The sequence below is a fragment of the Sciurus vulgaris genome (assembly GCF_902686455.1).
Source record: "Sciurus vulgaris genome assembly, chromosome: 6".
Taxonomy (NCBI): domain Eukaryota; kingdom Metazoa; phylum Chordata; class Mammalia; order Rodentia; family Sciuridae; genus Sciurus; species Sciurus vulgaris.
In genome coordinates, this window is record NC_136466.1 from 84,479,712 (window position 1) to 84,494,074 (window position 14,363).

At 33.9% G+C, this 14,363-nt stretch overlaps 1 protein-coding gene and 1 pseudogene across 2 annotated transcripts in view; both read left to right on the forward strand.

The window, feature by feature from the left end:
• Positions 1 to 5,044, forward strand: part of SLCO4C1 (solute carrier organic anion transporter family member 4C1) — a 70,781-nt gene extending 65,737 nt beyond the window's left edge. The window contains exons 11-13 of the mRNA XM_079145883.1: positions 4 to 68; positions 1,856 to 1,993; positions 3,451 to 5,044. Coding sequence (XP_079002009.1) covers positions 4 to 68; positions 1,856 to 1,993; positions 3,451 to 3,611 — 364 coding nt within the window. The 3' untranslated portion in view covers positions 3,612 to 5,044. The remainder of the gene's footprint in view (positions 1 to 3; positions 69 to 1,855; positions 1,994 to 3,450) is intronic.
• An 8,332-nt stretch (positions 5,045 to 13,376) lies between these two features.
• The window catches only part of LOC306663441 (solute carrier organic anion transporter family member 4C1-like), a 30,156-nt pseudogene continuing 29,169 nt past the window's right edge, over positions 13,377 to 14,363 (forward strand). The window contains exons 1-2 of the transcript XR_013766681.1: positions 13,377 to 13,383; positions 14,061 to 14,180. The product of XR_013766681.1 is annotated as a solute carrier organic anion transporter family member 4C1-like (transcript). The remainder of the gene's footprint in view (positions 13,384 to 14,060; positions 14,181 to 14,363) is intronic.

Here is a 14,363-nt window from a genome sequence, read left to right on the forward strand (position 1 = left end):
CAGGTGTGTTAATCAAAGTCAACGTTCGCTAGCATTGGGAATACAGTTCATGTTGCTTCGATTATTAGGTATGTCATTTCATTGGCAAATGTTGGCTATTTTGGTTCATTGAGTTTATGAATTTATTTAGATAGGGTACGTGCCAAGAAAATAATTAAAGTAAGAGGAAAACTATACAATTGTCATTTAAGAAAGCTGTTTACTAATGCTCAGGATGTAGCATTAATTCTATGCCACATGATAACATAATGACAACTTTTCTCTTACCCAATTTGTTATTGTTGTTTCCAATCCTATTGCAAATATAATTTTATAAGATGTACTGAATTTACTTAAAATATAAAATAAAACCTTCAACACATAATTTATTTTCTCTTCTTTATCTTCATTTGTGACACTGTTATGTTGCATTAACAGTGAAAATTAATGAGTCAAACATCAATAGCAACTGTGGTGTTGATATTGTGACAAACTAAGAACTGTTGGAAGAAATTATGTATTCTAGAGAGTTTTATAAGTTTTCAGATATGGGAGTTTTCTGATGTAGGAAGAATAAGAAAGAAATATAATAAACATAATACCAAGATATTCATTAAAATAAAAGTAAAAAAGAACATTAGAGATTACCTAAACCAACTTTCTTATTATTCTGATGAGTAAATTAAGTTTCTGAAAGATTCAGGGTTTTGCCCATAGTTACAGAATTAATGATGGAAATGAGACCAGGAAAATGATCCCTCTCAGTTCAGTGCAGTTTTGACTTTATCCTGCTACATGTCATGAAAGCACAGACCAGGTATAGCCTGAGACTTTTTCTAAGAAATACTTCCTGAAATCAAACATTTGATTTGTAACAATTGGAAGTGTCTTAACTACAGTCGTCTCTGAGTGTCTTTGGAGGATTTGTTCCAACCCCAAAAAGGTATCCAGAGGTACCAAAATCTCTGGATGCTCAAGTTCCTAATGTAAAATGGCTTAGTATTTGCATATAATCTATGGATATCCTCTCCTTTCATATACTTTAATCATCTCTAGTTTTTTTATAATACATAAAACAATGTAAAAACTATGTAAATAGTTGTTATACTGTATTGTTTAGGGAATAGTGACAAGGAAAAACAGTTTGTACATGTTCAGTAAAGATGAATTTTTAAAAAATATTTTCAACCTGTGATTGGTTGGCTTCAGTAATGTGTGTGTGTGTGTGTGTGTGTGTGTGTGTGTGTGTAAGAAATACTCCAATGTTTGTTAACATGATACATACATTTGTGTGTGTGTGTACTCATACAAATTCATATTAACTTGTATACACAACAAATGTATTATAGTTCAACAGAATTACTTTTGCATCAATTATGAGCATTTTGATGGGGCTGGGGTTATAGCTTAGTGATAGAGGACTTGCCTTGCATGCATGAGGCACTGGGTTCAATCCTTACCACCACATAAAAATAAATACAGAAAATAAAGGTATTATGTCCATCTATAACAAGAAAAAATTAAAAGAATAAGCATTTTGATTTTTAAAATCTATAATAGCGAATTTCAAATGCATATTCATTAAATTATCAAGCAATGAATTAAACTCTTTACTAAGTTAAATTTTAACACAATACATGACAAAGATTTCTATTAAAATATTTTTAACTGATTAGAATATATAATTAGATATATTTATTTTCAATTATTTTATTTGTGTGTTTATCTTTTTGTCTTTTACATGAATTGATTAACTTGCATCTGGACAATTGAAGGCCCATTTTTATCTATATAAATATATGTATAGCTATGTATATTAAAAACTTGTACAAGCTGTAATCTTTGTCCTTTTGTATTTTGCCTACAATTTTTCTAGGCACTATACCTGGACCAATTATATTTGGTGTCACAATAGACAGCACATGCATTCTCTGGGATATTAACGAATGTGGAATTAAAGGTGCTTGCTGGATTTACGATAATATCAAGATGGCGCATATGCTAGTAGCTATAAGTAAGTGACTTCTTGAAAACTTTAGAGTAAATTAATGTTAAGTCAAAAAATATCAGTGTTGGTTACTTGTATCATAGTTGGTCTGGAAAGTTCAGTGCACCCTGATGAACAATCCTGTAGCCCCAGGATTGGAGATTGGTTGCCACACCATGTAATGGGAAGCTTCAAATGGAGTCTGCAAGGTGCAGTCTTAATTAGAAAAGTATAATTTTAACTTTCATTATATCACACATTTGTTATTATTTTCTTTTTACATTTTCTTTCACAGTTTTTAGGGAAGTATACCCAAAAGCTAAAGGTGAATTTTGAGAAACTCAGGAATGATGGTCATATAGGTGTTTAGGCTTTGGAAAACATAGATCTGCTGTAGGGTAGTGTCCTTTGGTTATGAGGCATGTTGTAAGAAGATTTTTATAGTTTAGAAGATATATATATATATATACACACACACACACACACACACACACATACATGCTAAGTATATTTGTGTTTCTCTTCACCTTTTATGGTCTGTGTTGCTATGGTTAAATAATAGTTAAGATTAAGGAAGTAGAGCAACACATCTAGTATGTATTAGTATGATAAATTTAAATTCCAAAATAACCCAAGGAATTAGAATATTTTAAATAGAGACATCTTGAATATGTGTATATCTATAAAGCTCCTCTTTCTACAAATCTAGTAATGCTTGTATCAATGAGCATTCCTGATTTTCAAATGTACATTTTTCAATAAAATATTAATAATTAGTAAAAAAGAAACCAGCTACTAGAAAAACTACACAGTGAGATCACATTTAATTTATTCTACTGGCACTAATTAAATGCTTAGTACCGTGGATGGTGCTAGTTTTTGTTTACCTAGTTGATTTTAAAACCAGAGTTCTTTGAAAACATATCAAAGCTTATGAAGTAAATCTTAATGTCTCCTATTTTTAGGTGATACAGCAGGGTAAATTTGGGTAAGAATTAAATGTGATATATTTCTGTAGAATCTTTTTCCTAAGATCTCCAAAGTTTACTTTTTAAAGATTATTTTCCATTTGGACATGAAAATTCTGCAACTTGATTCAAATTTAAGGATGGTAATAGGCTATTTTATCACTGACACTTGGTTGCTTGTAACTTTCTTAAGATAGGATATTGTATTAAAGTTGTAAATGGAACATGGATTTATTTAATCCTATACAACACTTATTTCACAAAAATGCACACTCATGACCATGAATACAACAATTATTGTACATTTTTATTGCTTAGAAAGAAAATGAATGCTAGTTCATTGAGTTGTATAAATATTTATTTCTGTCTGCCTGGTGTTTTACAATTTTAAAACAATCATAATGCCCATGTAGTAATCCATTGTGAGTTTCACTTCATGAAGAATTTCTCAATGAGCATTAACTTGTGTAATAACTGAAGGACCAAAGGCATGATTATCTTTATTTTTCTATTCAGCTGTTACTTGTAAGGTTATCACCATTTTCTTCAATGGATGTGCAATCTTTTTGTATAAACCGCCACCATCAGGCCCAGATGTGTCATTTCAAAATCAGAATGCAGTCGTGACAACAGTTCCAGTAGAACGGGATCTCAACAAAGCAAGAAATGAAGGGTGAAGAGAAAAAGATTACTTGACAGTTGGAAAATTGACCTCCATTTCTAAGAACACTCAGTGCCATGGCAGCATTATCTACCCAGTATAGACAGTGGTATTTTAAAACACCGATGGTTCATATCAAGAGTGTTCATTGTATATGTATCAACTCCTTGATTTTGTTTGAATGCAAGAAGCAGACCTGTGCCTCCAAAGTCACCAAAGCCTGAAATCACACACAGGCTCACTTATTTTCCACTGTCCTACGTCAACCAGTAACAAGAAAAACAGCTAAAAATTAGTTTAAAATCTATATTTAAAAAACATGATGAAAAAAACCTCATCATTAAGTTTTTATTTCATTTACAACTTGTTGCACTTTAATTTTTATCTCTGATAATGGAAAAATTTAAGCTAATCAAATTTTTTCTCATGGTTTCTTGGAATTGTGACAGCCCATGAATTTAAAGGCAGCTTTACAATGTAATTTGTCTTCAAATTAATATATTAATCTGGTCTTTATTTTACTACAGTTAAGTTATTGAACTATTAGAATATAGGTTAGTTATCTTCTTTGTGTTCAAGTATATGAAAAAATTCAGCATAGAATAGACATATGTTACATTTCAATTTGATTTCCAGTAGCCGATTTTTGATTTTGCTAATTTTCAATACTTAATTTTTTGCTCCTGTGATAGTATTATTCAATTATATATATTTCAGAAGAAAGAACCAGGTTCCATGAAATGTGCCAATTAGATATAAAAATGTTCCTTAATGTGTTATTGACCAATATTTGTATACTGAATAATTTTTCTTATTTTAAAACCTGATAATCTAGCACATTACTTAGACTACCTAAAATAGGGCCTTGCACATAGTAGGTATCTATTATTGTTATTCAATTAAGACATTAAGCCCTGTTCTTTGCTGCATTTAGTATTAAGGTCAAATGTCTCATAAACCTGATAAAATTATAAATAAACCTCATGCATTTTGGTCATATTTATGTCACATTTACCCTGAATACAGAGGAAATAGTTCAAATCAACAAAAGTAACTTCTATTATTAAAAATTTTCACTGTCTAGAAAAGGCTGGAATGTAACTCCATGGTGGAATGCATGTCTGGCACATGCAAATCGAAACTTAGAGGTGATTACATTTATATCTGGGTGGTTTCTTTTCCCCCAAATAAAGGTTTTAATTTATTAAGGTTGATTATCAGATTTCCCTCATCATTCCTTCCCTAGGGTAGTCTTTTTGCAAGCAAGTTTTAGTAGATTGTGATCAGGAATATCACAAGCTGAGAGTAAAGAACTAGTAGGAAGCCAGGAGAAGGACTAGAAATTTGCAGAACTTAAGAGATTGTGTTTGGTGGAAATCTGTGAGAGATGAGTATTCAGGATCCTAGGGAGCCTTGATAAGCTGAAATTCAAGGAGAATAATGGAAGTATTAGAGGCAAGCACACTTGGCTATTAGTGGGAGAAGCAGAAGGTAGGAAGCAGAGGGTTAGAGTTGCTTAAACTAGGAACCATTTAAGCACCAAAATTAAATCCAGAAAGCCAAAATTCAGGTATTGGGGAAGTGGGAAATTTCATCAACCAACTATTGAGAGACAGAGGGAATGTATATGTGATACCGCTATGAGACTCTTCCTTGCACCCAGTCAGACATATTCAGATGTTGCTACCTGCTTACCATCAAGGCTAAGGAGAATTTAGACTAATGTTTGTCCTAATATGGACACAAGGGACGCACAAAAGAGTTTCATTGCGTAGACTGATGGCAAATCTGAGACACTCACCAATAGAAATGATGAAATGAGAATAAGAAAGCAACTATAAAAAAGTGACTATACAAACATGTGAGTCTAGGGCCATTTAATTTAGGGAGAAGAAAAAAAAAATACACCCATGCATATAAACAGTTTGATAAACAAGTCATCAAATAATTGGCATTTATAATCAAGGGCTACATTGTATTCGGTATATACAGTTTTATAAGATAATAACATTTTTAACAAACATTTTAATGAAAATATAATAAACCAATAATTTTGGCCTTTAAAAGGAGTGGGACTCATCATTTATAATATATATTTAGAAAGACTACCTCCTTTCATGATAGGGTGATACAGACACTACTATAATTTATAATTGTCATTTTTACTTTTGTATCCACCTAGGTTATATGAGTTGGTATGCTACTTCTAGAACAAAATTTTTCATAATATGTGTTTTTCACAATTTGTAATGATTTTAAAGAAAGGTTTAACTTATAAGTTGACCTTTGGAATTTTGTATGTACTTGGATATATGTCTTAAACCTTTTAACACTTTTTATTATCCTAATTGTAGAAAATGCAAATGTAAAACTGTTATATGTGGAAAAACTGAATACATTTGACTTATGTAAATTGGAGGAATATATAGATACAAATTTAGATCCATATTCTTTCAAGATTTTTTGTACATAATCATACAAAATAAACGTACATATATTTTATTGAATCAGAATGTTTGTATTAGATTGTTTTATAACAAAGTTTTGGAAATTTTGGTTTATCTCTTTATGAATATAAACACATTTATGAATGGGAAAGGGAACTTGGTGCACTTTTGAACTTGGTGAATATAATTTAATGAATCCAGTGATTTTTGGTATCTCAACAGATGTATTTAATAGAAAACATTCATTATTAAATATACACCAGAAACATTATTGGACATGATAGTTTCTATGTGACAGATTGACATATAAGATTATATGAGTAGGCTACATGTTGCAGATGGTTTATTGTAAAATATCTGAAACTTAACAAAAGTAAGATGGTTTAGAAGGAATATATTTAATCCATCTTAATTTATCAAAATACTCAGTAAAATACTTGCAAAGAAATCATTTTGGACTGTAATGGTTTTTACCTGGTCTGATCCTTCTTAAAATCCCACCTTAAATTTATTTCTCATGGTTTCTTAGTCTTTTCCAATCTGAAACAGTTCTTCAGTCTTTTTTTTTTTTTTTTCTTTTTGAATGTACTTCTTTTCTATTGGTGAATATTAAATAACTCCAAACTTCAGTGACTTAAAACAAATGTTTATTTTACAGTTCTGTGGGTCAGCAATTCAGGAGCAGCTCTGCTGGGTTTTCTGAGATTTTTCAGTGAAGATGTTAATTAGAACTATAATCATGGAAGGCTTGCCTGGGATGTGATCATGTGCTTGTAAAAACCGGTGCTCTTGTGGCTGTTAGAGAGCTCCATTCCCCAGCCTGTGATCCCCTTCACAGGACCTAAGGTTGTGGCAGGGATGAAAGATAGAAAGGAGAGTGGGAGAACAACCAAAACTCAAATCATAGTGTCTTGTAGGACCTCATATTAGAAGTGGCATATCCCTTCTAAAAACTGCATTCTGTTGACCATCCAGAGAACCCTGGAAATATTATTTGTACATGCAAAGATGCTTCACCACAGCATCTAGATTCATACTAGATTGAATCAACCAGAGAGGAGAACACATCTTTAGAACCCTCCCTATCATGCCTGATACAATGTGGGAGGAAACCACAGAAATGAGAGAATACCAGGAGGCAGGATCACTGGGGTGATCTTGGAGGCTGGCTACCACACAGGATCCTGATGTTTTGGAAAAGGATCAGCCAATTGTTTTGTAGAATATCCTTCAGTTTGGGTTTGTGTGATGTTTTTTTAATGATTAATACTGATATATACATTTTTGGCAAAAATTCTATAAAACCGTGTTCTTCCCAACACATCTGATCTATATAATGACTGTATATGATGAATCTTTGGTCACTTTGATAAGGTTTGTGTTTGCCAGCAATGACTGCTCTCTTTATTTTCCCCTTTGTTTTTAAGAAATATCTCTTGCATAGATACTTGGAGACCATGCAGATATTTTATTTCTCAGCAAACTTTCACCCAAGTCTGACATTTACCGATGACTCTTACATGCACTTACTCTGAGTTTTGCCAACAAAGATTCTCTATTTCCATCACTTCTTGAGTTTACATTAATTAGCATTCTACTTTAAGAAAGAGCTATCCCAAATAAATTTCCTCAGTTATGTAAGTATACTTTTTTTTTTTATTCTGTGGAATATTTTTTTTTAATTCATCAAATTGTCTTATGTTTGGTAGTTGGGAGCATTATAAGTTTCATAATTGTTTCTTTGTTTCATATTCACATTGTTAGTGAGCATATTTGTACTCCTTAGCACCATAAGACGTTCCTGGCTAGCTGAGCACAGTGCAGCCTGCAATCTCGGTGACTTTGATGTCTGTTAGGATCGCAAACTTCATGTCAGCCTCAGCTATTTAGTGAGCACCCTGAAACTTAGCAAGAAACTGTCTTAACATTAAAATTTTAAAAAGCCAAGCACAGTGATGCACTTCTGTAATTCCAGTGGTTCAGGAGGCTGAGGCAGGAGTATCGCAAGTTCAAAGCCAGTCTCAGCAACTTAGGGAGACCCTAAGCAACTTAGGGAGATCTTGACTCAAAATAAAACAAAAAAGGATTGGGGATGTAGCTCAGTGTTAAAGCACCCCTGGGTTCAATCCTTGGTACCAAGAAAAAAAGGAAAAAGAAGACTATGGGTGTAGCTCCATAGTAAAGCACTCCTGGTTTCAATCCTCAGTATCTAAATAAATATTCTTGTCTCCTCTGCAAGAGTTCCTAGTTCCTTGTATTGAAGAATGGTTTTTCCCAAATAATATTTTTAATTATAGGTAGACACAATACCTTTATTTTGTTTATTTTTATGTGGTGTTGAGGATTGAAACCAGTGCCTACACATGCTAGGCAAGTGCTCTACCACTAAGCCACAATCCCAGCCTCAAAGAATGGCTTTTAAAAACCAAGATTTTCATGTCAACACACATATTTCAACATCCATTTCTTTTTTTTTCCACATGTGAATATGCATATGGATACCTCTAATTGAGATCTAGTGCCACAAAGTTCATTCTAGCCTTCCCTTTTTAATTCGCAAATCCTTTCTCCAAGAGTGAGAAGCCTGGGTCTCATTATCTACAACACTTATTTGCCCTATATTGCATCATAGGTTTTTATTGCTCACATGACATTATTACAAATTTAGCATCATAAAGCAATATCCATTAATAACTCACGGTTGTGTTGGTTGAAGTCCAGGCATACTGGTTCTGCAGGTTCCCAGTCCTGTGCTTCTCACGCTGAGGCCAAGGTAAGGTGGTGTGTATTGGTGGAAGGTCAGGAAGTACACACTTGCACGCTTGTTCAGGCTGTTGGGTGAATTCAGCTTCAGACCATATTATCAGTAAGGTCAATGCTTCCTTGAGGGCTAATATCTGGAAGCTACTGTTCTTGGATCCTGGAGATCATCCACATTTCTTGACTCATGTACTTACCTCACTTTCTCATCTACAAAACCAGCAAGAACATGCCAGTCCTTAGGATTTGAATCTCTCTGACCTCCCTTTTTTTTACGCCTTTCTTGCTCCCTCTTTTGCTGCATTTTTATGAATTTAGCATGATAACATTCTCTGCTTTTAAGGGCTCATGTATTTAGATTTACCAATCTAGACAATCCAGGATAAAGGCCCTATTTAAGGGACTACATCTTAATCACATCTGCAAATTCCTTTTACCACACAATCTACATGAGTATTTCAGTGAAGAGGCCAGGGCCTGAGAATTTTGAAGCATGTTTAGAATTGTGTCTACCATACTTTTATACATAAATAAGTGTATCACTGCCACATATGCTATAAAGACCCAATTTACTAAGGAGAACATTTGAGGTGGTGGCAGGAGAAGCTATTCAGATCCTCTCCTAAAATGCAGTGATGAGGCAAACCTAGAAAAGTTATTTAACTCTTTCAGGACTCAGGTATTAAAGAAAGGCATGTAATAAATTAGGAAGTATGTATTCACCAATAAACCACTAAATTTTGGATAAGAACAGTGGGACTGTGTGGTGTGGTAGCTGGGAATACTCCAGCATCTTGGTAGGACTATGTGTGAGGCACAGTAAAAACTAGTAATTTTGGTGGTGGAGAAGGCTGACTTGATTTGGAGTGGAACAGGGTAAAACCAAAGGTTCCTGGGCATTTCCCCAAGACACTAGCAATGTAAAAGGCCTGTCTTGCAGCCTGCCTGAGATCAATATGCTGGGAGAAACTAAGTAAGCAGAGTTTCCTGAAAAACTCTTCTTATAAAAGAACCAGAAATCTCTGGAGAAACAGTTATTGCTATATTGAAAAATATTTATCTCGCCTGCAAAAGGACTCAACAATCATGACAATATTAATGGTCTTCTTTTGAATAATTGAACTTAACTTAAAAATGACATTTTACTATATAAAATTTCCCTTGTAAAATTGATTAAAAAGGAAATTGTGAATTTAGAAACAATACTTTTTTTTAAAAAGAAATTGCTATTGATGATTTCCCTCAAGTTAAATGTGAGAAGACCCTAAGAGAATCATGCTAGTGATGAAAATGTGTGTAAGAATTGAGGCTGATACTTCTTCCCTAGTTTCACATTTGCTGAGTTGCAGTTCCACCAGAAAGGAGTTTGTGCCCCAATATGTTGAAAGGGTAAAGGAAAACAGAAAGAGCTTTCTGGACCATAATACAAAGAGAAGAGGACTAGATACATTTGCAAGTTCTGAGGATCAGAACTTCCCATGTATTGACATGCCTTCAAGTATGACTGTATGTAACTTGTGCAGTCTTCCTGGAACCCGGTCTCCAACCCTTCTCTGCCAAGAGCTCCTCCCAGAAGTGAGAACGAAAGTGGGTAGTCTGTCTGTAAAGTCAGCTCAAGGGAGCATCAACTTAAATGGGACCCTCAGTTCAGCCTGGCCCTACGATTGCCCTCCACAATGAACCAGTTTTTGAAAGCCTGCCACAGTGGAGGACATTGTGGTCTGTCAGTGTTGTTCAAGAGCAGACTAGGTAGGCCTCACGGTGACAGATTTTTGCCTTTCCTCTTCTGTTTCTGTTGCAGTGGTTCACTTCATGCTTTGATATAGCCCTTGCTGCTCTGCCTCTGAAACTTATTTTTAAAATGTACACGTTTCTTTCTCTTCCTCTCTCCCTGTTTCTCTCTACTCTCCCCCTCCCTAACTCAGGGGAAACAAGATTACCTTTCTCCCCCAACATAGGCAGTTATCTGTCCTTGAGCATACACCCAGTTTAGGAACGAAGTAATCCAGACTTTGGGGATGGTACTAGGAGATCTCAGAAATGACTCTCTCCCAAATTAACAAGTGAATTACAATCCAACAGAGAAACGTGGAATGTAGTCTTTGAATCTCCTGTTTAAAACCCCTGCTCCCCTTGGGCAGAATCACAACCTCTGGGACAGGAGTCCCCTGTGTTTCTCCCTTGCTAGCAAAACAATAAAACTTCTTTTTCCTTTTTTTCAAAATCATGTCCTCATTATTGGATTAGCATCAGGGACAAGGATCAAGATTTTGGTAACATTGCTTCCATGCATTTTTGGATACAGAACACAGTCAGTTCTAATTTGGGGGAATAAGAGACGGGACCTTTCTAATTACTAAAATGGCCATTGAGCTATGGAGTCTAAGAATGTTGCCAAGAAGGTGTGGAAAGTAGATCATACTGGGTGAATTTTTAAGGCAACAATGGAATAGAAATAAGGCCCTTACAGTTTGCATCTTGTGAGTTCCACTTTTATTAGTTTACTATTTGTGTACCCTTTTTTTTTTACTTATTCAGGGGGAATAGACATTAAGATTTTCTTACTTTCTTCTTCTCAGTTCAATGCAAAAATCTGTTTCTTACTTTTGAAGTTAATTAACCAGAGATTAATTGGAGTGGGTGACAACAATGACCACAGTTTAGGTAACTTACAGAACTTTTAAAACTAAGAGTACTCAAGTCCCACCCAGGACTAAACATTTGCTTGTTAAAAATTTCCCAGGTGGGGCTGGGGCTGTGGCTCAGTGGTGGAGTTCTTGCCTAAAATGTGTGAGGTACTAGGTCCAAACACCACATAAAAGATAAAATAAATTGACTTAAAAAATTTCCCAGGAGATTCTGAGATGAATCTAGATGTAAACTACTAAATATTAACTAACACATTGTGGAAGATTGGGGTTAGGCATGCTCACACTTTTTTGTTAATGGCAATATCTTTCTTTCATTTGAGTGTATTTTTTTCAATAATATTAATATCGTAGATCTTTTTACAGTATTTATTCAGTATGTCATGTGAGATTTGTAGGACACGACGCTAAAATATACAATTTTTATATGATATCTTATTTTGACTTCATTGCTTCATGAATAAATACCATAACATCTCTTGATGTAATAATGTATTTATTCGTAAATAAAGATGTTTAATAAGGTTATGTGGTTAAATTTTTAGAAATACTTTTTTTAAGATTTCATGCATTGTTCAAATTCATTAATTCAATATAAGTAGTTACACAGATTTAATTGGAGACAGCTAGCCTGAAGAGTCTGAAGGGTCTATGATTCTCAGAAAAAGTTCTCTGGTAGCTCTGAAATGTCATAGAGATCACAATTATAATGTCATTAGAGATTACTACTTTAATAACTGTGACAAAATAATAATAATGATGTAATTCTTATTTATTCCATACCATATTCCAGACAGCATATTTTTTTATGTTAACTTAAATGTTTTCTTATTTAATCCTTCCTATAATTCTTTCAAGCAACTGATACTCACAGGTAAGTGGCCACAACATTAATTGAAGTAGATCTTTTGATTATAAAATTCCTGTTTCCTGCCTTTATCTTTTCTTGAGTAGAGAAATTAACGACCTTTGCTGAGGATCTGGTTTCTCATTTTACCAGTGGAAATCATAACTGCACAATCCCTTGCATGATGATAAATAAATATGGAAAAATAGCCCTACTTATGTGATTTTTTTTTTCCTCTCGAGAGCTTTTAGTCTTAGATAAACGTTTAGAGACTGTGAAAAGATAAGTTAAAACAAAACAAAACCCTCAAAATGGTTCAAAGATTTTGATATAATACCCAGAATTCTGCAACTACTACTGGAAAATACAGGAGGAGTACTTGAAGATATGGAATAAGAAACGATTTTCAGGATAGGACCCCAAAAGCTCAGGAACAAAAGCAAACATTGACAAATTGGATTACATCAAATGAAAAAGCTTCTGCACAGAAGAGGAAATAATCAACAGAAAAGACAACCCTACAGAATGCAAGAAAATGTTCGCTAGTTACTCATTTGAGGGAGGAGTGTTAATATCCCGAATGTATTTACGGAACACAAAAAACAGCATGTTATTTTATTAAAGAATAGCAAGTGATCTGGTTTAGAATCGCTGTTATGCAAAAAAAGTTGGCAAGAATGTGGAAGAAAAAGGAAACTCTTACAAACTCTTTGAGAATGCAAATTTGTGTAGCCACTGTAGAAAATAGTATGGAGGCTCCTTGAAAAATGAAAAATGGTGGTTCCAAATGATTAGCCATATCTCTTTGGGGTGTATATACAGAAGAAGAGTTTCTTGCATACCCACGTTTGTTACAGCACTCTTCTCAATAGCCGAGATAGGAAATCAACCTAGGTACAGATGAATGGACATCTGAAAATATGATATATATATATGTATACACACACACACACACACATACACACACATATACATATGAGAGGATTAATAAGAAACATATACATATATATGTATGCATATATGTGTGTGTGTGTATCAGAATATTATTCAACCATAATATTCCTGTTATTTGTAGCAAAATGGATGGTACTGGAGGATATTCATGTTAACAGAAATAGGCCTGATACTGGAAGAATATATCACATGCTGTATCTCATATGGGGGAAACTGGAAAACAAAAACAAACAAACAAACAACAACAACAAAAAAGCAAGTTGAAAGTAGAACAGTGATAGCTAGGCACTTGGATTGTGGGTGGGTGGATAGGATCAAGGTACACAGTATGCATGTGTTGCCAATATCAGTGACTCCCAATCACGTTAGAATAATTTGTACTTAAGTAAATGCCAAAGTGAATCCCAGAATATGGGCTTTTAACACAGATCAGTGATTTTTTTTTTGAGATATATTTAATTTAAATAATCATAATAATTTTAAAGTATTTAACACAGTAGACGGAAAAACCTAGTTATGGTTAACTAAAGAATGCTCAGAATTCTATGTATGTTTCAATATTCATCATACTTATATTAACTATTAAATATTTTAAAATTTATGTCATATTTACTATTTTAAAAATACTTTGTAAATAATCATTTATGTCATTAATGTCTGCTACTGTTTGATTTATCATAAAGGCATCAATGAAACTTTGGTTATTATATTCTACTAGATCCTTTTGAATTTTTGCATATATGCTTATCATAACTGAGCTTAATTAACAAAACTGAGTTGGCTTTTACCCCTTTTTTTCTGTTGTTTAGTTTCTGCTATTACTGAGGATGATCCGCGATGGTTGGGGGCTTGGTGGATTGGATTTCTCATATCTTGGTTCATCGCTTGGTCTTGATAATACCTTTCTCTTGTTTTCCAAACATTACCAGGTAAACAATTTTCTTTAAAACCAGGAAGTTTTATTCCAATTCTAGCCCCGATGTTGTTTTCTTTTTTGGTTCAGGAGTTGAACCCAGGGGCCCTTTCCATTTAGGTTAAACCCCCCTAGTCCTTTTGTATTTTGAGGTAGGGTCTCACTAAGTTTCTCAGGGCCTCTCTGAATTGCTGAGGCT